Source organism: Microtus pennsylvanicus, chromosome 11, assembly GCF_037038515.1.
Source record: "Microtus pennsylvanicus isolate mMicPen1 chromosome 11, mMicPen1.hap1, whole genome shotgun sequence".
NCBI lineage: Eukaryota > Metazoa > Chordata > Mammalia > Rodentia > Cricetidae > Microtus > Microtus pennsylvanicus.
Window position 1 is genome coordinate 88,292,222 of NC_134589.1, and position 22,879 is coordinate 88,315,100.

The window sequence follows — 22,879 nt, forward strand, 5'->3', positions numbered from 1 at the left end:
TAAGTATTAACATTAATTATTTCTGGCTATCTAAGATGAATAATAGGATAGGAAGTCAGCATACTTGTGCTGTTTCTAATTTCTCTACCTCTAGTATTCTACCTTTTCTTATTCATTCACTTTTATTTAAAGTAAAGAAAGAGGAATTTAAATTATACAAGTAATTTTAGAAATCATTAGGCGTATCTTTTGTACTTACGGTTGTAGTTGTGTGTATCCACAGCAGAACACAATGAGGTCCAAACAGTTGAAGGACACAGGAAGCAAACTCATAGACTTAGGAAACATTGCCTGCCAGTGGGCCTTGGCTTCATTTGGGTATTGCTGCGTGTCATCTACCACTTTAAAATGCTTCATGACGCTTGGTGTGGGTCTCCTAGGATGGTTTTCTGGGCAGCATCAGCAAGTGGAGCCCAGTATCAGTGTTTCAGATTTCTTCCCTGCCCTTTATGCCCTCTCCATATTTGTATTTTAAAGTGTACCTTTTATTCTCTTCAGGTCTCCCAGTCGCTGGGCAAACCTCAGAATTTGTTAACCAAGTGTTAGGGAAGACTGCTGAAGGCAACCCCACTGGAGGCCTTGTAGGACTAAGGATACCAGCATCAAAAGTGTAATCAGCCTCATTGGACCACTGGTCAGAAATGTCTGTTTTTGTCACGTTATCCATTGTAAATTTTCATTCTGTTTTGCATGTCAATTAGCATTATGTAAACATTTATAATTAGGTTACATTGTTTTAAGAACTTGTAGCATAAGTGAAGCATGATCCAAATTACTTGATTATTGCATATTCAGAGCATAAACCAGTGACCCTGCTGCTGGCATTAGAAAGGAAGCTCACATTAAGTAAATGTGAAGTACAGATTGTAAACATCTGTTCAAGCAAAGCATTTTGGAGGAGTGAATATATTAATATAATGCTAAGTATTAAGGCGGGTTTATGCTCTGAACCACACAGAAATACCGAGGAAGCATTTTTTTCCAAATCCATTTAGATTGTTTTTAGAATGACTGCTTTTTTGTTCTAATTTTTCACAGCCATTAATCTCACTTGTATGTGGTGCACCTAGCACTCATGTGTGTACCATGTTTAGATGTTTTATTTTTAGAGCTCAATATGATATATATAAATATACAAATATATATATATAATTGTCTGTGCAAGAGAGAAAAAGCATATTCTTTGTGCCTTGTATTTTGGGGAAACTCTAAAACTGGTAATATTTTGTATGATGAAAACCCTAATGAGGAAAAACAAGATATATAGATGAGAAAATTATGGGGTTTAAATGTCTTTTTGTTCCAACTCTTTTTCAAATTTTTTGAATGTATATAGGACTATGTTGAAATGTAGATATATGCCACAGAGTCTGTGTATTGTATAAAAAAAAAGAAACAAAAACAAACAACAAAGATGGCTCTAGAAAACTCCTATTTCGGTACTTGACCGGAAGAAAATACTTGCACATCATTGCGATTGTTTTATTTTTTTCTACCAAAGACAAATGTAACTGGTATGGCAGACTGCCAGTCTAAGTAAAGTTTTGCACAGCTTACATGATACTGTATGAATGTATGAAAAAAAGAGAAAAAAATTAAAAGGTCAGGGTTAGGGATCTTACTCAACTGTGAATTTTATTTCTGTTTGGGTCCAATTATCTACAGAAGGAGCATCCATACATACAAATATTATTTTGCTGTTCCTCTAGTTTGCTTCCATAGTAGATAAGTTGGTGGCCATTTAGGTGTCTTTTATTTCTGCACTTATTGTAGGAAATTTTAATATATTTCGTATTAGTAAGCTATTGATAAAATAGTTTTTGACTTTGAAAATGAAAGTTTATTTAGCTTATTGTAGTATACTTCCACCAAACAACCAAAATAAAGATTATTTTTATTGTATTATATATATATATAAAAAAAGCTAAAAATATCTAATACTTTAGTTGCCACTTTTCCAATTGATGTATTATTGTGCATGTAATATTTTCAAAGATCAACACAAGCTTAAAAATTTATAAATTTTTATATTTTTGTACAGGTATTTTCTTCAAACTTACATGTGACTTATTTTCTGTAGTTTCTAGAATTGAGAACATGAACACGTTTAGTTTTTAGGTGCTCTTCTTTGCTCGTGTAAGTGGCTGTATTAGTCAGTTTAACTGTGTTCAGGCTTTCCCTCTGATGAGAAACTCCTCTGTCACAGCAGCGTTATAACCTCCACATGTCCTGCCATCTGTCTTTCTTGATGGTTTTATCTCAAATCTTGTGTTTGGAACTATGAAAACTGGTAGCTTAAAAAGTAAAAGCAAGCATATCTAGAAGAAAAACCTGAAATTTCAGACAGTTGCTGTTTCTCCATTACCCATTGATAGAACTAAACTAGTTGTCCTTGGGCCTTGTAGTAGTTTCTTTTCTTTTCTCTTCCTCCTCCCCTTTTGTAAGCTACAGCACATGAAGGTTCAGTTCTAGAACACAGTAACAATCCAGAAATGTGTCTTACTTGCTCTTTGACATCCTGAAACATAAACGAAGAACTGTCTTGACATGTTAGCTATACTGTGACAAGGCTCCTATGTGTTTGGTGGAAATGTACTTGTTCGTGCGCTCACCCAACAGACAGTGAGCTCACATCTCATGCTTAGTAGAATGCAGGTGTTCACTTTTAGCTGGGAGAAAGAAAACATAGGTTCACAAATGGAAGTATACGAAGGCTTGGCAGTGTATATCTGATAAATTGTTAGTGTTCCAGAATATGGCAGTTTTGTAGTCAAGTGAACATCGCTTCATGGTAGCGATTCATTTGGTAAAGTTTATAAAATTCCCTATTTATAGCTGCCCTGTTAGGAATTCTGGTTTTTGATACCCTTTTCTTGTCTGCAAACCAGAATTTGGTTTTTTGGTCTTGCATTTCAAAAGACTTTGAATCTGTTTAGTAGATTCCAGACCCGTGCATTTCAGTGTTTTATATGTACTACTTAAGTTAAATAGTTGAAAGCCTTTAAATAGTTGAGCTTTTTAATGTTGACACTTTATTTTGTACCTATTTATATATGGATGTATATCTTAGAAAAGCACTTTGTTATAAAATTGCATTTTATATGATTCCTGCCATTTGCTGCTAAACCTGGGCTGGTCAGAACGCTGCAGCGATACTTGATCTAAATAAAAACCTGGCAGTAAAATGTAGAGTGCAAGTTAAATCCTCTTGCTGTTTAAGATGACATAGGCAAGCTGTGCAGCTTTACATTTTAACCAGGGGACTCTGTGGCATTTAAAACCGTCTAGAAATGGTTGTACTTTTAATGCCAGTAATGATCTGCTTCCTTTATTGTTGTTAAAATACCTACACCTAGTGTATCACAGACAGTTCTTACAAGTACGTAAAAACCCTAACAGTTGTACATGTTCTGTTTTTTTAAAATGGTGGCATGTATTTTTGGGTGGAAATCATTAGAGTGAGAACTGTCTAAAGGTTTTCTGCGTTCATACATGGTAAACAGATAGCTCATGAAGTCCAGAACCTCCCTAAGTGAAGGCATTGTGAATTCTCCTCGGATAAACCCATTGTTCCAAAAGCAAGCATAAACTGACTCTAGTACTACTACAGTAAAAAAGTAACAATGAACCTTCTGCTTCCTGGTTTCAGATACACTGGATTCTTTAGTCTGTGCCCACATGAGAGCACGCTGCCTGGCTGCTCCTGTTGAGGTCGTGTGTGAGTTTTTCTGTCAGTGTGATTGCTTGCTGTGCTGTACCATGTATGGGTTCTTGTCCTTTCCATGTCCTTCATGAGATATTTGGGTGTGGCTTGATATTGTGCCTTACTTGTACACTTAAATGAAACATCTTCATTCCCTTCTGCTCCCCAAACCTTAACTTTGTCCTTTTTGTAAGAGAATCAGAACTATTCCAGAAGCATCATGAAGGATTTCAGATGGGTGTGGTTCCATAGTTCCCTCTCTTTGTAGTTATTTTATACTTGTATGAGAGACCACTTTTGAATGATCTTTGAGTAATCTTGCTGCACATCCCTTCTCTGGCTTTTGTGAAGTTGTCATGGGTCTCTCTGATGCTTGACTTCATTTGCTTCTTAGCAAGAGTCTGCATTTATAGAAAGGTGCGTTCATTTCATCTGCTTGAATGTGATTGTTTTGTTTTCTAGAACTTTTTAGGAGAAGAGTACCCATTTTGTTTGTTTTTTTTACAACAGATGACAAGTCTCTTTAAAAGAAACAGAAGTACAGTACTTTTGAAATACAATGCTATTGGTATGAATTTTTCTTTTATATAATATTCATACAATTATCTGATGTTTGCCTTCATTAATAAAGCTGTTAGTTTACTCACCAAAATGTCGAGAATGGGCGTGCTCTTCTTTATTCCACATATTTAAATAATACTTTAGCTGCTAAGATTTAGTTAATTTCCTAAGACATGAATTCAAGTTGCCTTCAGCAAGAATTAACAAAACTCCTGTTCCCTTTCTTTACATAGTCTTCCTAAAATTCTGTTCAACTACTTTCTAATTAATTATGTGACAGAATGTTAGCATCTCTCCAAATCTTGAAACTTGAATTTTGAGAATGCATTGAATTTCAGTGTTAATGGAAAAGGTCTCGACTATGTTTCTAGTGGAGTCTTTTGTGGAATGCCATTTCCCATGGAACTGCAACCACTTGCACAACTTTGCACAGAACTGCAGTCTTGTTCTTCCCTGGATCGTGACAAACGAGTCTCACACAGTGCTGTAATACTTGTGGATTCTTTCGTGATCTTTGTCATCTTAATAAGGGCATTATGAGAAGATGACTTCATGGTTTTTGTTTTTTGTCTTTTTTTAACATTTCAAACACAGTGGGATGTAACACTGAATGTCAGCTGTAGGGATGGTGGTTTTGTCCTAAGGAATAAGCATGTTGGGGGAATGTGATGCAAATGTACTACTGAGAGTTACATACACACTTCCATAGGCAAGTGGGATTATGTGTTGAAGCATAGTCCCCGTGCTTAGTAAACTGAAATAGAAAGGACACCTAGGAACTGCACTATGCCAAATTGCCGTTTTGTTTTGAAGAGACTTTTGGAGGAGGTGAAGGTAACAGAACCTCACAGCTACTTCCAGATAGTATTTTGGAGTTGAAGACTCAGTGGCTAGTGAAGAGCACCCAGGTTTAGATCTCCACGTGCCAAGTGGGAACAGGGCTTGCCTCTTCCACAACAATGTAAACATCTGGTGTAGCTGACTCAGTTCCGGGTGCCAGGAGTGGGACTGATTCTGTGTCTTGCCTTTTGCCCTTTGTTTTTTTCGAACTAAATAACAAAACTGTGTACATGTACTGTATTGGCCTTTCCACCACATGTTTTACGACACTGTACTTCACTGCCTGCTATTGTCTTCTTGCCCTAGAGTCTGTCCTTTAGCGTAGCATTTGTGGTTCAGTGACTCCAGAGCTGCCAACACAGAAGGACAAGAATACAAAGTGTTTGTTCCAGTGTTTTGGCAGCCTCTTCAAATAGTTGTGCTTAGGATCCTGTCTGTGATATGATCATAAATACTCCGTAGTTTTGTTTATTCCCTCACCTCCAGCTGGAGCTGTGACACTTTATTGGATTCAGTCTTGTCTCTTGTCTAGAAAGAATTGTGTCTTGTTCATGCATGAGCTGTTTAAAAATGACTCAACGTTGGTAAATAGTCGTGCAGTTTTCCTTTCAGGAGAAGGCCATGCACAGGTTGCTTTGTTTTCTGTCACCCTCTAACCTGTCAGCACTGTAGTCAGACACAGAATCATCAGTGTATGCAGCACCCGTTGTAATTTAAAATAAAAATATGAAAAAGAAAAGGTTTTGAATCGTTTGCCTCATATTTTGTCTTTTCTCCCTTCTGTTGCCTGCGACACGGCAGCCATCCATTCCTCAAGACAAACTGTTCCTAAGCAGTCTCCATCTTCACAGAGCGAGGGAGCCAACTGTACTGCCTCTTTGGGCATACAGAGTGCTAAGGATTATTGGCATTGTAAACTGGGTTTCTAGTATTTCAGTGAAATTTAGCTATACCATAAAATTATTTGATAGAAACATTTGCTTTGTTTGTAAACAATAATTTGTACTTAATTTATCCTTTGATAATTTGGGCAAGAAATTTCTTCAAGAAAAAGTATCAAAACAGTCTTCAGGCTAGGGGAGCTGTGTACCGAAGGCCTCTGCCAAGGGGACCACACTAGGCGAAGGGGGCATAGGAATGGGTGTTTTTCAGCAGCAAGTGTCTGTTGAGAACCTACTCTGCCAGAATGTGTAGGTAGGTAGGTGCTGGGTTACAGAGGTATTGAAGAGAATGCCACAAAATCAGTCTACCAAGGGGAGTGGCATGTGGGCAGGATGGCAGAAAACACAAGAGAAGTTGAAGGTATGACATCCTGGGGGGATGCTAAAGAAAGGATGAGCCAGGGAGATAAAGGTTAAAGTGCCAAGCAAGCATCAATCCCCAGCACTCAGATGAACAGCAGTATGTGGTGTGGGCACTTGTGTCTGCAGCCAGGGACGCAAACGTAGATCCCTGAGGCCCCCAGCACAGCATGGCCTACCTGGAAAGTAATGAGAGACCCCATTCCCCAAACAGGACAGCACCTAAGGGATGACAACTGAAGTTGACCTCTGGTCTACATATAGACACATAAAAGTTGACTCTTTTTTTCTCTATTTGAGTGATACTGAGGCCATTTTTAAAAAAGGCAAAGTAGATGTGCTTTCTCATGGGCTTACCTCTGACAGTGTTGGTAATGATAACTCAGAGGAGTCAGGGGAGCAGGGCCAGTGCAGCTATAGCACAATGAAGCATTTGAAAGAGAAACATTGGGCTGGAGAGATGGCTCAGAGGTTAAGAGCACTGACTGCTCTTCCAGAGGTCCTGAGTTCAATTCCCAGCAACCACATGGTGGCTCACAGCCATCTGTAGTGAGATCTGGTGCCCTCTTCTGACCAGCAAGCATACATACAGACAGAACACTGTATACATAATAAATAAATCTTTAAAAAAAAACATTTTTAGTTAATTCCTAATTAATTAGAAAATGTTGTCCTAATTCAGCTAAAAGAGCATTAGAAGGTAGTAGATGTCCTTAGGTATGGGGATGGCATCCTGTAAGCCATCTAGTTGTCCTGCTACTATCAGGCCCAGTGAGGTTTGTGGCCTTGTCTTTCTGCAGCAGCACTCAGATGAAGGACTGCTTCCAGCCTATTGTAGTATTGTTCACACTCTAGTCTGCTTGATAGACTCTGAGGACAATTCCTACTCAGATAATCAGGCCAGATCTTGAGCAATATTTAGAAGAATGTCCACATCAGAGGGAAGTAAGGTGCTTAGAATCAGAAGGTCCAAAAGATCCAAAGCCCACTCAATGCAGCCAAGAAAGGCAGTTCCTAAACAAAAGGAGCGAAACAGAGTTGGAAGAATCATGAGGGCCTATGGGTCCCAGGCTGTGCACCCTTCAAGCTAGCCTGTAGCCAGGGGACAGGGTTGAGTTGTCATGTTGGAGAGTAGAGACGTGGGAAGCTGCCGGCTCTGGTTGCTGCAGACTGCCGATTGTGTAGGAATTTCCAGCAAGGATGATACGTGAGGGTCCAAAGGCTAAAAATCCATCCAGTACTGCCTTTGGGGTCCTCCAGTGTCCTAAATGGAGAACTTTACTCGGAACACAACAGTGATTTGAATGTCAATCTGTTTCTTTAAACATTTTTAATCCTAAAATGCTGCTTAGAATAAAAAACAGAAATATACAAATTTGAAAGAAGAGTTTACAGCGAAAAGCGCAGAAGAAACTTGAATGAATGAGAATACACACCAGGCTCCAGAACAGGGCCTGTCAGCGGAAAGCTACTGGTGCTGTCACGCTAAAAATGTGATACCATCTTAACAAAATAAACCAAGGGGATGTCAAGTTGTGAGAAGAAAATAGCTGAAACATGTTGGGGTGGGGAGAGGATAAATCAAGTATTTTAATCCTATTGTAGAAGACTCTATAAAAACTGCCATTGAGTGCATGAATGGACAGGCAAGGAGATTAGAATAGTGAATTTAGAAATAGACACACATAGATGAAAACAGTAGCATGGTCACTGTGGCATCCAGAACCAAGGTAAAATAAGTTGGGCCCTTCTCTAGTATTGGAGCCACCGAGAAACCTAGAAAATGTCAAGTTGGTTCTGCATCTCACACTATGAGCCAATATGTACTTCAAAATGGGCAAAGATACAGGGTTTTTTCTTTTAAAGCAAAAACAAAACAAAAAAAAACCCATAAGCACCAGAAGAAATATGTACAATCTTAAATCCTTGGGGAGTGGGAAGGATGTTGTTTTTTTTTAACATAGACTCAAGTCCAGGAGTCATAAATAAAGATTCATCAATGTGAAACTGAAATTTTAAATCATCTTTGAGATAAAAAGGTACCATAAACAAAGTCAGAATTCTGCCAATTAGTGAGAATACTAATAACAGAAAGGGCTCCTGGAAACAAATACAGTAGAAAAGTGCACAAGATGAATATGATAGCTTTGAGATATTCTCGGTCTCATTCATTATGAGAGATACAAGCTAAAGACCTTTTAAGAAACACTGAATGGGGCCAGGCAGTGGTGGCGCACGCCTTTAATCCCAGCACTCAGGAGGCAGAGGCAGGCAGATAGATCCCTGTGAGTTTGAGGCCAGCCTGGTTTACAAGAGCTAGTTCCAGGACACTACAGAGAAACCTTGTTTTGAAACCCCCCCCCAAAAAAAAGGAAAGGAAAGAAAAGAAACACTGAATGGTAAGATTCCCAATGTCAGCTCACCATGCTGGTGGGCTAAAGGAAATGGGCATTTCTTCTATTTGGCTGGAGCAACTTAAGCTGATAAAACCACTATGAAGAGAGTTTTTTTTTTCCTATTTTGTTTAGTCCTGGCTAGCCTGGAACTGACCATGTTCTCTTTATCTGCTGGGATAAAGGCGTGCGCCACCATACCCAGAGAGAAAAGAATTATGAAAGCTTGTGTGAAGTTAAAATGCATGTCTGACAGCTTCACGTTGAACACCTGTTATTCTAGCACTTGGGAGTTTGAGGCAAGAAGACCAGGAGTTCAAGGTCATCCTTGTCTACACAGGCAGTCGGAAACCAGCGTGGCCTATCTGAAACCCTGCCTCTGAAAAGCCAAGATAAAACACATATATCCACCTATTCCATTTGTTCTGTCGTCCTCCTCTTCCCACTTCCTGTCGCCAAACTAATGAGTGTGATTATGCAGGCGAAGCACCGAGTAGAAAATGCCTGCGCTTCCGTACTCCAGAATGTTGCTTGGGAATACACGAATAGCAACTAGGCATTGGGTTCAATACCACGTAACCTAAGGCTTCATGTATTACCTCATTTCACCCTCTAGGCAACCTTAGGAATGATGTCACTGATGATCACTGATCACGTTAGCCTTTGAGAAAACTGGAGTGGGGTTGGTGATATGTGTGCCTGGAGTCCAGGCCTTTGTTACTTACAGTGAGGTGCACCTTTTCGGAAGTGGTGCAAACTGCCCTAGGAACGTAGGCAACTGTGGAGACTGACTAAGGGGCTATGTGTGAAGTTTGAGAAAAACCATTTAAAAAAGAGGGAACCCCATATCCCAAGGCTACAGGGCCTGGAGAATCCCTGAGGGCCGGGAAAAGGGAAGGGGAAGTATTATTACTAAGAAATAATAATAATAATAATTAAATAGTACTTCTAAAAGTGCTACCCTTCTATGAGTAGCACTGATAGTTTCTATCAAAACCACACGACACAATCAGAACCATTCCTGCGATGCTTGTAATCTAATTCTACACAAAGGGCAGCATCAGAGCCATAGAAACACGTAAGGCAATGTAGTTCTGTATATGAGAAAGCCCTGGGATCTTGTTTGTACTGATGGAGGTGCCCCAGTGACCTGCATTGAATTCTACCCCTTTACAATTTTTTTTGTGTCTTACTCCATAATTCATACTTAATGGAGAAATTTTGTTTTAAATTTTAAAGAAGAAATGCAGCTTTGGTGGCATCCTATTCGGTACTTTTTTGTTCCTATGCATAAAGTCACTATAATAGCTGGTGCCTGAAAGATGGAAAGTGACCACTGTTGAGCGGATTTCTTGTTTCTCTAGTAGTGGGGTCAGACCCCAAGGCTATGCGGTATGCCAGACAAGCCCATCACCAAATGAGCTGTGTCCTCCAATCCTAATGGTTCTTCATAGTCACTTTCACTTTTCCGTTTAGTAGGAGCTGACCAGAGAGGCTGTGAGTGAGTGTCCCGCGTGTCAAGGAAAATCCCAGGTCTGGGCTGGCAACCTTGTTTGCTCTGTACCGCGTCTCCAGGCACCACAGTCAGAAGTACGGAAGGCGGGCCGGCGCCACGCGAGCGCGCTCAAGTTTGGCCACCGCCGCTTGCCATAGCCGGGCTCCAACATGGCGGCTCCCCAGGATGTCCACGTCCGGATCTGTAACCAGGAGATTGTCAAATTCGACCTGGAGGTGAAGGCACTTATCCAGGTACAGATTCTTGGGGCCCCGCCGGGCTCTCGCTAGCCGCCTTGGTATTTTCCAAAATCTTCTCGCCCGCCCAGCTTCCCAGGCAGGCGACCCTCAGGCGCCATTCGGTCGGGTCTCCGTGATCGCAGACCTTAAGCGTTTTTCATGTGCACACAGTTGGTTCGCCCGCCTCTCAGCTATCCCCACGCCCCTCTCCTGCTCCCTGACTTTACCGCAAAGGTTGGGGCTAGCCTGTTCCTGTCTCGTCAGTAGCCCCGCCCTGCCACCTCCCCCATCGCCTCGTACACCTACTTCCCTGTGTTAGGGGCACGGAGGGTACCCAGGGCCATCTGATACGGCAGTCACCGGACGAAGCTCAGGAAACCTGGACCGTGGGTATTTTTTGAATGAAAAAAATCAAAGAAAGTTCCAAGGCCTGGGTCAGAAGGCAGGCAGTGCCGATACTAGGACTGGACAGGGAAAACCAGCCTGGGAAAGGCATTTTAGATCTTCCATACCCGGTTCAGACGACGGGGAAGTGAGGCGCTTGTCTAGAAGCAGGTGTAAGTAGAGACAGAAGTGCAAGAAAGTTTACATGGGAGCCGGGCGATGGTGGCACAAGGCTTTAATCCCATCACTCGGGAGGCAGAGACAAGCGTTTTCAGTTCGAGGCCAACCTGATCTAGAGTTCCAGAATAGGCCCCAAAGCTACAGAGAAATCCTGTCTTGAAAACAAACAAAAAAACCTCACAACAACACCTTACTAACAACAAAGAATAAAAGAAAATTAACATAGGCAAGAGTAGGGAATGTGGAAATGGCTCCTGAGTTTAGAAAACAAAACCAAAAACCTCAAGAGACTCAGAACACAATCTGTGACAGCAAGGGAGGAGAGGATGGGGTGTAGCTCTGCTGGTGAATGCTTGCCTAGCTTGTCTGGGTTCCATCCCCAGTGCTGCAGAAGTGGGCTGTGGTTGCAGAGATACATGAGCCCCTGTGGAAAAGGGGCGGGGGAGTAGTGCTCTCTGACAAGCCAGATGCACACCGGACCACAGTGGTCGTTTATCCTATGCCGCGTGGAAGTGTGGTGTATGAATAAACTAGAGAGTAAGTGAAGAAACTTGACACAAACTTTAAAGTCTCCAACTTCATTCCTGGGATGTGTAAACCGCAAAATGTCTGGCCCAGTTGTAGAAAAATAAACAAGATTGGGTTTATACAAATGAAATTACTAGGGGCCAGGGTAGCGTAGCTCAGTGTAGAGTTAAAGTTTAGCCATGCTCAGGGCCCTGGTTTCAGTCCTCAGAATGCAACAATATGTTCATATACATACACGAAACAAACTGGCTAGTGTATTGGTGCCAGCACTTGGAAAGCAGGGGTAGGAAAATCATGCATTTGAGGCTAACCTGGGCTACATAGAGTGATCCTGCCTCAAAAACAAAAAGCAGACTACATCCAAAATTTAAAAACAGAAAAGTTACGTTCTCATATTTTCTGGTTCGCTAGGTCTTTTTTTGGGTTTTGTGGTTACTATGGAGTAAGCTTAACCCCAAAATTGCATTCTTATAGTCACCCAGCTCTTCTGCTAAGCGTTTTATGCTGAGAAATATGACTTTGAGGTAGGTTAGATGAAGAATTGGAGGCTTTGGTTTTTCAAGATTGCACTAATACGTTGCAGGATTTGAATATAGTAGCCTAAGTCTAGAGCCTGCTCTTAAATCTTAGCTCTGAAGATTCTGGATTTCTTTCCAGAAGCAAATCCTCAGTATGTCAAATCCCCTGTGCATGTCATATGACTTGTAACAGATAGAAGGCTTGTAAAATCAGACTAAGTTAATTTTGTTACATGTTACCAGAGATTTCGGCCCTTGACTTTTAGAGTTGAAGGATCTGAAGTCACAGTATCTCTTAGATGCCCATTCTTGTTGAACATGTAAGCTGCTTAAGACTTTCATGGTGGCTGGATAACACTTTGCTAAACTTTTAAGTCAAGGTTGAGTTTATCTAGCTACTTACTTATCTACACACATAATACATATCATGTGTATGTGTGTGTCTTGCTGATGATGGAACCCAGGGCCTCAAGCATGTTGCGCAAATGCTGTACCACTGAACTGCATGTCCAGTATGCTTTTGTATATTCTGTTCAGTGTTAATCTTAAGAGGGATGAGGAAACTGAAAATGATGTTTTTGCTTTTGTGCAGAGGAGAGCAGCAGTGAGCAAGACAAGGTGGAGCTAGGCCAACCTTAGCTGTGGGCTGAATCAGCTTTCCCCCTGTGCATGTCATTCCTGGAGAAAGGCCCCTCATCTCTCCGTTGTCTTCTAGGATATTCGAGATTGTCCTGGACCCTTAAGCAAGCTCACTGAACTGAATACTAAGGTGAAAGAAAAGTTTCAACAGCTACGACACAGGATACAGGTATGTGAGGCTCCACACCGCTCTTCACTAAGGGCGGGTATTGGGGTGAGAGCTTAGACCTCGGATAGCCTTTGCGTGAGAGTTGACCATGTTCCTCACATGCCACATGGAGATAGTAGTAAACATTGTTACATTAGGGTGACTGGACTATCAAAGATTGGAGCCTATGCACTTGTTCCCTGCCTGAGTCTGTCACCAACATGTCCTGGGTGTTCTCCTTGCTGTCATTTTCGCAGTCACCGCCTTGTAGTTTCTGCAGTCACAGCTTCCATCTTGTGCTCATCACACCTGACTTTCCCATGGTGCATGTGCTGTCTCAGAACACAAGAGAGTAGGAAGGGACCTGTGAGTAGCAGAGCCGTCCACTGCTGCGCTCTCGGGAAGACTACTAGGAATCTGCCCATCACTGGGTGGGGCTAGGACCACCTGGGTTTTGTTTTTTCTGTTTATTTATGTATATTTTTAAAGCAATCTTTGCTCATTTTACATACCAATCCCAGTTTCCATTTCTTCCCCTCCTCCCGCTCCCCTCACCTCCTCCCCCCCAACTCCACCTCCCAGCCAGTCCTTAGAGAGGGTAAGGCTTCCCATGGGGAGTCAATAAAGTCTGACACATCACTTTGAGGCAGGACCAAGGCCCTCCCCTACTATATCTAGGCTGAGCAAAGTATTCCACCATAGAGAATAGGCTCCAAAAAGCCAACTCGTGCACTAGGGATAAATCCTGGTCTCACTGCCTAAGCCACACAACTGTCACTCACATTCAGAGAGCCTAGTTGAGGACCCCCTAGTTTTGCTGCACGTAGTAAATGACCTTGTCCCAAAGCTGTCCTTCAGCTCTTGAGTTGCTTAGCAGATAGAAGTCTCTTGCAGAGCCACTGGGAAGTCAGCAGGTTGACAGCTTGAGAGGGCTTCTTGTTCCCTTCCTGAAGGGGTTTCCAGGGCAGGTGATTCCTGCCTTTGGAGATGACTTTAGAATTTCAGCATTGTGGCTGTACCTAGGTGATCACCATCTCCAGCACGGCTTCCTCCATCTGAACTTTTGAAAAATACTGCTTCTTGTGTGTTATATTTGTGTGTGTGCGTGTGTGTATCCACAGCTGTTAGTCTCGGTTATGTGTCTTGCTAATGTCCTCTGTTCTCTGTGCCTCTTTCAAATGCACTGTTTCATTACTCTCATGTCTTCTCAGAGTTTGTCTTCCTCAAGATTACAGATATTTTTTGCACTGTTTCCCCTTCTGGGAATGGACATGGCACAGCATTGAGTCTCCAAGCCTACCTGTGTCTGGATGACCTACCTTCTCTTGAACAGCCTCCCCGCCTTCTTATAAAGTTGTAGTTCTCTTCTAACCATTTCTCTACCAACAGGCATTCATCTGGACTGCTTCCATGTTTTAAGTCTTAGAGCTAATTTGTTTTCTTAATGTCTTTCTTCAACTCTTCAATTCTTAACTACTACTGTTGTATAAGTACCTGCATGTTTACCTGGTGTTTATTTCCTCCTCTAATTTTAAGTAATTATCCTCATCAATACATTTACATATTTGTTATGCTCTTACCGCTGGTTACAGCCTCTCCTTAAGCATAGACAGCATCTAGCAAGGTGTAGGCCAGTGAGTGACTAGCCCCATCCTAGCTCTCATCTGCATTTCCTTAGCTTTTGCATGCTCTGTATATTCCTGAAAACACAAAAGCACTCGAGTGAATGTCTCTTTTGTGTATTTCAACAAGGGTGCCTGTGAGCAGAGGAGAACTGGCCTGTGTCTTCTGAATATGCTAGTTCCTACACAGTTGGTATTGGCGTGGCTGTGTGCAGATGTCCATCTGTGCATTTGTGTTTCTTCAGCTGGGATTGGAGAATAACAGTGTACCTTTCATCTCTCCGGAGATAGCAGGTTCTCTGTGACAACTTCCAAGCAGCCTCTTCTAAGGAAATTGTGCATTTCTCCTTCTTTCTGTCTCCCTTCTTCCTGTTCACCCATTAGCAAAAAATAGAACACAGGGCTCTTTGGGCAGTGACTGCATTGTCAGGAATGAGAATTCTAGACAAAAAAAATTACGTCTTATTACTGATAACATTTGCACTTCTCCCCATTTTTTTCCCCTTGAGACAGGGTCTCGCTATGAAGCTCTGGCTATACTGAAAGTCACTATGTAGACCAGCCTGGCCTCAAACTCACTGAAATCCAACTGCCTCTGCCTCAAGTACTGGGATTAAAGGCGTGCGCCACCACGCCTAGTTATACTTGTTTTAATTCACAGTCAATTATTCCTTTTTCTTCTTTAGCAGTATGGGGGGGTGGGCAGAATAAACTTTCAGAAGTACTTTCTGAGCTGTTGAAATGATACAGAGATACACATGCTTGTTCCAAAACAGCACATGCAAATTTATATAGGAATGAGTAGATTGTTCTCTAGATAAACTAATATGTTGATGTTTTAGCCCTATGGCTTGCTTGAAAGTGAAATTTGTGATTTGTAAATTAAAGCTAGGACCTGAGACTTCTTTACAGTGTGTGTGACGGCTCCTGCAGCTCAAGTTCTTGGTCTGATGCTGTTGATCATGTCTGCTCTCCCTTGCTCGTGGTAGACTCTTATTGGGGGAGGCTACTTGTTCATTCCCAGCCACTCAGACCCAAAATGATCACACAGAAACTATGTTATTTGTGGTTCTGTTTGGCCAACGCTTACGCATATTTTTAGTTACTAACCCATCTCCATTAAGCTGTGCATCACCACGAGGTTGTTTTGGCATGTCTCCTCTGCTGGTGGCTACGTGGCACCTCCCTGACTCTGCCTACTCTCTCTATATCTTTTCCAGCCTGGCTATATTTCTGTTAAGCCATTGGTCAAAAGCAGCTTCTTTATTCATTAACCCATAAAAGCAACACATATACAGAAGGACTTCCCACACCAGACTCTCCCTGGTATTTGGTGTTCTGAATCATGTGTGCTTATCTTCTATATGCCTTTCCTGGAGCCTCTGCAGCCTGGTCGTACACAAGTCTGGGGATACTGTTTGTGTTAATTTCTCTTCTCTGCAGTTCTCAAATCACTCAGGAAAGATAAATCATCCCCCTACCCAAAGTCCATAGTGTACCCCCTGCCATTCACTTCACAACCAAAATAAAATAAACCAGACAAGTGTCCACCAGCTCTACTGTTGAGTAGACGTCCCAGACTGTTTTACAGCTGCTGGAAGCTTCTGTGGGTCCTGGGTTTGTGACAGTTTCAGTTCAGCTTCAGCCTCAGGTGGCCTTAGGCATCAGTGTTATGTTCACAAATAAGTCGAAACCCATGGGCAATGTTTGGAAACATGTAATAGTGTGGTATCCTTCTGGTATTGTGCTGGGATCTTGTTTTGTTGTGTCTGGTTTTTTCCTTTAGTTCAGGCAGTGTCAAGGTTGTAGGAGTGGCAACCCCTGCTCCAGTGAGGGCAGCCTTTCTAGAGCTGACCACACCAACACCCTGCTTCCTGTTCACCTTTGAGCTGCCAATTTTTCCTTTTCTTTCTTAAAGATTTGCCTATATGTTTAAAAGGATATTTGATTGTTTTGGACATGCTCCCTCCCACTCCCAAGCGTCTGTTGTAAAAGATACTTAGTTGTTTTTGTGTGTCTCTATTGGAAACAGAAGCACTGTGGCTAACAGCTGTTTTCCCCTCCAAGGAGCTTGAGCAATCAGCAAGGGAGCAAGACAAGGAGTCGGAGAAGCAGCTTCTACTTCAGGAAGTGGAGAACCACAAAAAGCAGATGCTCAGGTAGGCTGGGTGGCATGCTGACTGTGAAGCTTGTCCATGTGTTTATCTAATAAGCCCAGCTTAATGGTGATGTAGTGGTATCATTAATACACAGGCTGAAAGTTCTCTAGATCAGTCAGTCTCAAACTGCGAGTCTGAGGAGCTAAGGGGATAAGTGGAGTCTGCACGGACATTTGGAGCTGTGTGTGTAAAATGCTCACAGTGTTGATATGTTTGCAGAGTTGGCCTCACACTGCACTGTATATATTCATGTATTTTAAAATACTGTGGGTGTGGGAGCTGTGTGTGGAGTCGGTTCTTTCCTGCCATTTGTCAGGCCTGCAGACACGCACCTCTGTCCTCTGAGCCTCTTGATGGCCCTTGTTCTGTCTTTTATTTTTTGAGACAGGGTCTCTTGTATTCAAGTTGTCCTCAAACTTAACATGTAGCTAGGATGACCTTGGATGTCTGATCCCCCTGTTCCTACTTCCCAGGTGCTGGGGATATAGGCATGGCTCCCCACATATTTATGTGGTGCTGAGAATCAAAGCCAGGGTTTTGTGCATGCTAGGGCAAGCACCGCACCAATGGAACCACACCCCAAACCCATCTTTTGTTTATTTGAAAACAAAAATGTAATTACTTTTGGAGGCTAGAGAGATGGCTCAGCAGTTTCAAATGTGCACTGCTCTTCTAGAGGACCCAAGTTCAATTCCTAGCACCCACATCAGACAGCTTCCAACTGCCTGTAACTCCAACTCCAGTGGGTTCTGATGCCCCTCGCCTCAATAGGCAGTTATGTGCACACACACACACACACGATTAAAATAATAAAAATTAAACTTCTAAAAACTTGATTACTTTTGTAATACAGGATAAATTTTATTCAAGAATAATTGGTATGTGGAAAGCTCACTGAAAGTGAACATACTCAAGATAGACCAAAATATAGCTTCCAGTGTGGCATTATTGAAATGAATGATGCACAGAAATGTGAGTTTATATTAGAATTGAGATTTTGGTGACACTGCAGCTGTGTGCTAATCTTTGATCATAAAGCCATTTCTTAGTCTCTTAATTAGGGACTATAACTTTTTTTTTTAAACAATCTCTGGGAACATGAATCACTGTTTCTCCCTCTAGGTTGGACTTTGTGCTATAACCCAAAGGGCCTTGTTACTGCAAACACGCCTTTCCCAGCCCCGTGGTGTTGAAGGCCCGCTCAGTAGTCTTTGCTGCATCAGAATCCCCGTAGGTCTTCCTTTGTCACAGCTATATACTCGCGGTTTCCTCTCTGGCTCAGCTGGCAAGAGAGACTGACCAAGACATGGGAGTGAGTGGTGCAAGTGTGCCTGGCCCATCGACGGTGGCTTTTTATGCCACACGGGTTCTCAGATTGTAAGCATGAACTCACGAGGAGTGCATGTGCGCAGTGTAGTAAGCTGCACCAAACACCGTCCGCTTAGTGGGGTCTTAAAGCTTGGCTGTCCTGGCGTGACGTGACGTTAAAGGTTTGAGGAAAGAAAGCGTGGAATTACTGTTTCTCAGGTTATCAGGTTAGTCATTCTGTTTAGTACTTGCTTTCTTCCCTCCCTAATACATGTGAGCTCCCTGAAGACAGGCTCTCAGCTCTGCACCCCTGGGCCTTGCAGATGTAGTTGATTGTTTGAAATGGCAGGTGTGGAATGGGCTGGTAGGCGTGCAGTATCTGAGAGCCCATCTGAAGATTGCCTGTAGTCCCAGCACTTGGGAGGCAGAAGCAGGCGGATCTCTGTGAGTTCAGGCCAGCCTGGTCTACAGAGTGAGTTCCAGGACAGCCAGGGCTACACAGAGAAACCCTGTCTTTAAAAGAAAAAAAAGGAGAAAGTCGACTCTGGATTGTCCTGTGACCTCCACTCGTGCACTGTGGCATGCATCTCCACCCCAAGCATACACACATAAATTTTTGTTTTAATTTAAAGAAAGCCACCCTATTGGTTAAGGGCTCTGTTCAGGGCTTAGCACAGTTGATTTGAACTGGCTGCGTGAGAGCTCCAGCGCATGGCTTTGGTTGTCAAAGGGCTATGGTTGGCCTTTTCTGTTTGTCAGTGAAGAGTGGATTGCTAATCTCAACTGCTGCTTACCTTTGAGCCATCGCTTGCCAAGTAAAGAATGTGAATAGATCATGCCAGCCAGGGTGCCCTGTGATATGTGTAGTGCCTGCAACTGGTTCAAATAGACAAGAGTTAGCAAGAGTAGCAAGCCTTGGAGGAATGTTGGTTCCCCCCTCTAACAGCCGCTTCTGGCGGATAAATGGTGATTCCAGTACTAGGGATGAAGGAGGAATACTAGGTCATGACTCTCGAGGATAACACCCAGATACTTGTCAGACAGTAAAGCCACTGTGGGTCTGTGTCTCGTAGAGTGCCTTGTCCCTGGTCTCCCAGCTGCCTAGCAGGAGAGGGATAGCAACAGAATGTTCTGGAAACATCTTCTGGAGGTTCAGAGGAAAGATGTTAAGACCTATGCTAAAGTAGCTATCAGGGCTACCAAGAGGAGGAAGTGGAGGGAGGTGATGTTGAACTCTGAGCCACACTGTTTAGGCTGGGCAGCCTGGTGGAGCCACCAGGACCTCATGTGTGACCCTTCTTTTTCCAGCAACCAGACCTCATGGCGGAAAGCCAATCTCACCTGCAAAATTGCCATCGACAACCTGGAAAAAGCAGAACTTCTGCAGGGAGGAGACTCCTTGAGGCAAAGGTATCTTCTTTTGTCCCCTTGGCTCTGATAACATAACATCTAAGCACCATGTGAGGTGGCTTTTTGATTTCATAACATTTGTACTTTATGTAGTACATAAGTCCTTTTTATTTTGAGAACTGGGTCTCATACATCCCAATCTAGTCTCAAACTTTATATGTAGCTGAGGATAGCCTTGAACTTCGGATCTCACAGGTGTGACCTCCACATCGAGTTTATGCGGTTCTGGAGATCCAACCAAGGCTTCGTGCATACTAGGCAAGCACTCCTCCAACCAAGTACACCCAATTGACTAAAATTGGTTTTTGGTTTGGGGATTTTGTTTGTTTGTTTGTTTGTTCGTCGTAATGGTGTTGAACCTAGGGCCTCATGCATGAAGGGCAAATACTCTACCACAGAGCTAACTCCCGGTCCTCCCTGACAGTTTTTAAGACCCTTCTTTAACTGCACATGCATAGTGTCCGTTATTAACCAGTCCTGTTGGCGTGTTTGCATTTCCACCTTTTTAGTATCGTATGATGCATCAAGGCAGGTTTTTGTCCGGTTCCTTTGAGCAAGTTCTCTGGGAACGAGTGAGCATTTCTGAGTCTCTTGGTCCATAGTGCAGATTGGCTTACAGATGGCAGCACGGTTTCCATTCCTCCCAGCAGGGCTCGAGGACGTGGGCTCAGGATACAGCCTTAGCCACACTGACTGATGTTTCAGAAACGTGCAAACCCAGTGGTGGTGGTGCACGCCTTTAATCCCAGCACTCGGGAGTCAGAGGCAGGTGGATCTCTGTGAGTCAAGTCCAGCCTGGTCTACAGAGCCAGTTCCAGGACAACCAGGGCTTCATAGTGAGACCTTCTCTTGAAAAAAACAAAAGAAGAAGGAAGAAATGTATGCTAACTGTCTGTGTGGTACATATCTGTAATCCTAGTACTCACAGATGGGGGATGGGCTGAGGTGGCGACAGTCTGCCCTCTGGGCCAAGCTGAGCTACATTTTGAGACCTTGTTTCAAAGCACAAACAGAAAAAGTACTAATGTGGTAGGTTGAAAATGGTGCTTTTCACAAGCTCGGCTTTTGTTGTTATTATTCCTTCCTCTGGACTTTCAGGAAAACTACCAAAGAGAGTTTGGCGCAGACATCCAGCACCATCACAGAGAGCCTCATGGGGATCAGCAGGATGATGTCACAGCAGGTGCAGCAGAGTGAAGAGACCATGCAGACTCTAGGTAAGGAGTAGATGCTGCTCCAGAACGCACGCCTGGCACCTCTGTGGAGCCCCCTGGCTCTCCCCACCCAAACTGTGCCTTAGGACATGACGAGACTGTCCGGTCTTGTGGGGGGGGGGAGCAGGATGCTGTCTTCCTCTCCTTCAGCTGTGCAGCTGTGCTAGACACGCCCTGTGCCATCATTCCTCCCTGAGGAAGCATTGCTAGGCCAGAAATGGCTGGCCTCTTTGGAGATGGTGTCTGTCAGGAGTACTTGCAAGAGGTCTGGGAATCTTGTTTTTAGCGTGGGCTCATGGGCTTAGTATTGCCAGACAGGTTTGGGAATTAGGACCACTGGCAAAACCATTACTGTGAGTGTCTTTTAAATGTACCAGCCAGAGGCCACAGAGGAGGCTGTTGGAGACCGGCACATTCTTGCCAAGTGTCTTCCCACCTTAGCTCCTTCATAGAGAATTTGTCTTTCTAGGGCCCTTCAGTTGTGGGAAACAGGAAAGGAGTTTGCTCTTTGCAAGATTTCACGTGTCAGCTGAAGTAGACAGTGAGGCTTGGTAAATTCTCAAACCTACCACCTTGCTTTCATCATGGCTGTGTTTCATTTCTACCCTTACTTCATCCTCTAGTCGAGACATCATCCATGAAAATAGCTCAGCACTTCTAAAAGCTAATGATAAGGGGCTGGAGAGATGGCTCAGTGGTTGAAAGCAAGCACTGCTCCTGAAGAGGACCCAACCACACCCACATCAGCCAGCTGCCAATTCATGCTCCTATACCCACACAGATATGCACATATCTAGCAATAGTAAAAATAAATCTCACCTGCCTGACTCAGGCACTGGCCTTGTTGACAGACAGACAGACAGACAGACAGACAGACAGACAGACAGACAGCGTATTGAGCTCCTCTTTGTCTGGGTGGCACAGTCTGAATCAGACCCCTTTCCTTCTGTTGCAGCCAGCTCTTCACGGACTCTCCTAGATGCAAATGAAGAGTTTAAATCCATGTCGGGGACCATCCAGCTAGGCCGGAAACTCATCACAAAATACAACCGCCGCGAACTGACGGACAAACTTCTCATCTTCCTTGCCCTGGCCCTGTTCCTTGCTACAGTGCTCTATATTTTGAAGAAGCGCCTCTTTCCATTTTTGTAAGGGAGGGATGCCAGCTATGGCCCTTTATACTCCTGATTGCAGGTCAGGGCTCTCAAGGACTGGCCACCAAACTGGGCTGCTCATTCCTTGTGGTTTTCCCCTGTGCTAAGTACACTCAGCCAAGGAAGCACAGCAGTTTCCAGTTTCCTGCAAGAAGCTGCTTGGAAAGGGCGAATGCACTAGAGGAAAAGGAAGCCTTTGGGTAGAGGCACTCCACGTTACTCAGCTCCCAAGCATGGTGCTGCCACAGGGAGCATCTCAACTCTGGGGTTTGATGCACCTCCTCCCTCCGTGTCAAGGCATAAATGCTAGATCAGTGGAGAGAAGAAAGAGGAGCCTGTGGGAGGGAAGGTGATGAGAGCTCATGGCTGTTTCCTGAATAAACCTCATTTATTTAAGGAAGTGATAAATGTTTAATTTTACAAGGTATCTCTCTAGGAATGCCCTTACTTCATCATGTCCCTATTCCTAGGACATGAGCTTAGATTATTCATTCAACAAAGAATTACTGAGGCCAGAAAGAACACTTGCTGCTCTTTTAGAAGACCAGTGTCCAATTCCCAGTACCTCTTGGGGATTCACAGCCACCTCTAACTCCAATTCCCGGGGATCTGATGCTCCTTATAGGCCCCAGGTATCACATAGCGTGCTTACAAACATACAAGCAAACACTCAGATGCAGTAACTTTTTGTTTAATTTATTGAAGGTGAGACAGTGCAGCTGGTAGAGGCACTTGCCAATAAAGCTGATGACCTGGGTTCCATCCTCACGCTCCATCCACAGGCCCCACGGGTGGAAGGAGAAAACCAGCTGCAGGAAGCTGTGCAGCTGTGGGGTGTGTGTGTGTGTGTGTGTGTGTTCCCGCATATACACAAATAACTAAAAGAAGTGTGGAACAGCTGCCACAGGCTTATTCCTCGACATTGCCAGACATTGCACACACACACTTGTTAAGCTGACACGCTCCCTCCAGCAGCAACAGAAGTGAGATGTCAGCATGGGAGACTACAAACAGCCGCCGTTGGAGCAGCCCACCAGCCTGGCAGGGCCTGGGGCATCGTGACGGAGGGGCTTGCTGGCTCCC

The 22,879-nt window shown here is 43.5% G+C and overlaps 2 protein-coding genes across 7 annotated transcripts in view; both read left to right on the forward strand.

The window, feature by feature from the left end:
• Positions 1-10,402, forward strand: part of Crebrf (CREB3 regulatory factor) — a 79,916-nt gene extending 69,514 nt beyond the window's left edge. For 4 of the 6 annotated variants that reach the window (XM_075941377.1, XM_075941378.1, XM_075941382.1 and 1 more), the window contains exon 9: positions 499-5,852. In XM_075941377.1, coding sequence (XP_075797492.1) covers positions 499-614 — 116 coding nt within the window. In that variant the 3' untranslated portion in view covers positions 615-5,852. Of the gene's footprint in view, positions 1-498; positions 5,853-10,274 lie in introns of those variants that run through there. The other 2 variants (XM_075941379.1, XM_075941381.1) reach the window with 2 other exon arrangements.
• Positions 10,403-10,411: 9 nt separating this feature from the next.
• Positions 10,412-22,196, forward strand: Bnip1 (BCL2 interacting protein 1). Its single transcript, XM_075941384.1, has 6 exons — positions 10,412-10,547; positions 12,858-12,950; positions 16,619-16,710; positions 19,327-19,428; positions 20,527-20,645; positions 21,598-22,196. The coding sequence occupies exons 1-6, from the start codon at positions 10,464-10,466 to the stop codon at positions 21,792-21,794; spliced, it is 687 nt and encodes a 228-aa protein (XP_075797499.1). The 5' UTR covers positions 10,412-10,463; the 3' UTR covers positions 21,795-22,196.
• The last annotated feature ends 683 nt before the right edge of the window (positions 22,197-22,879 follow it).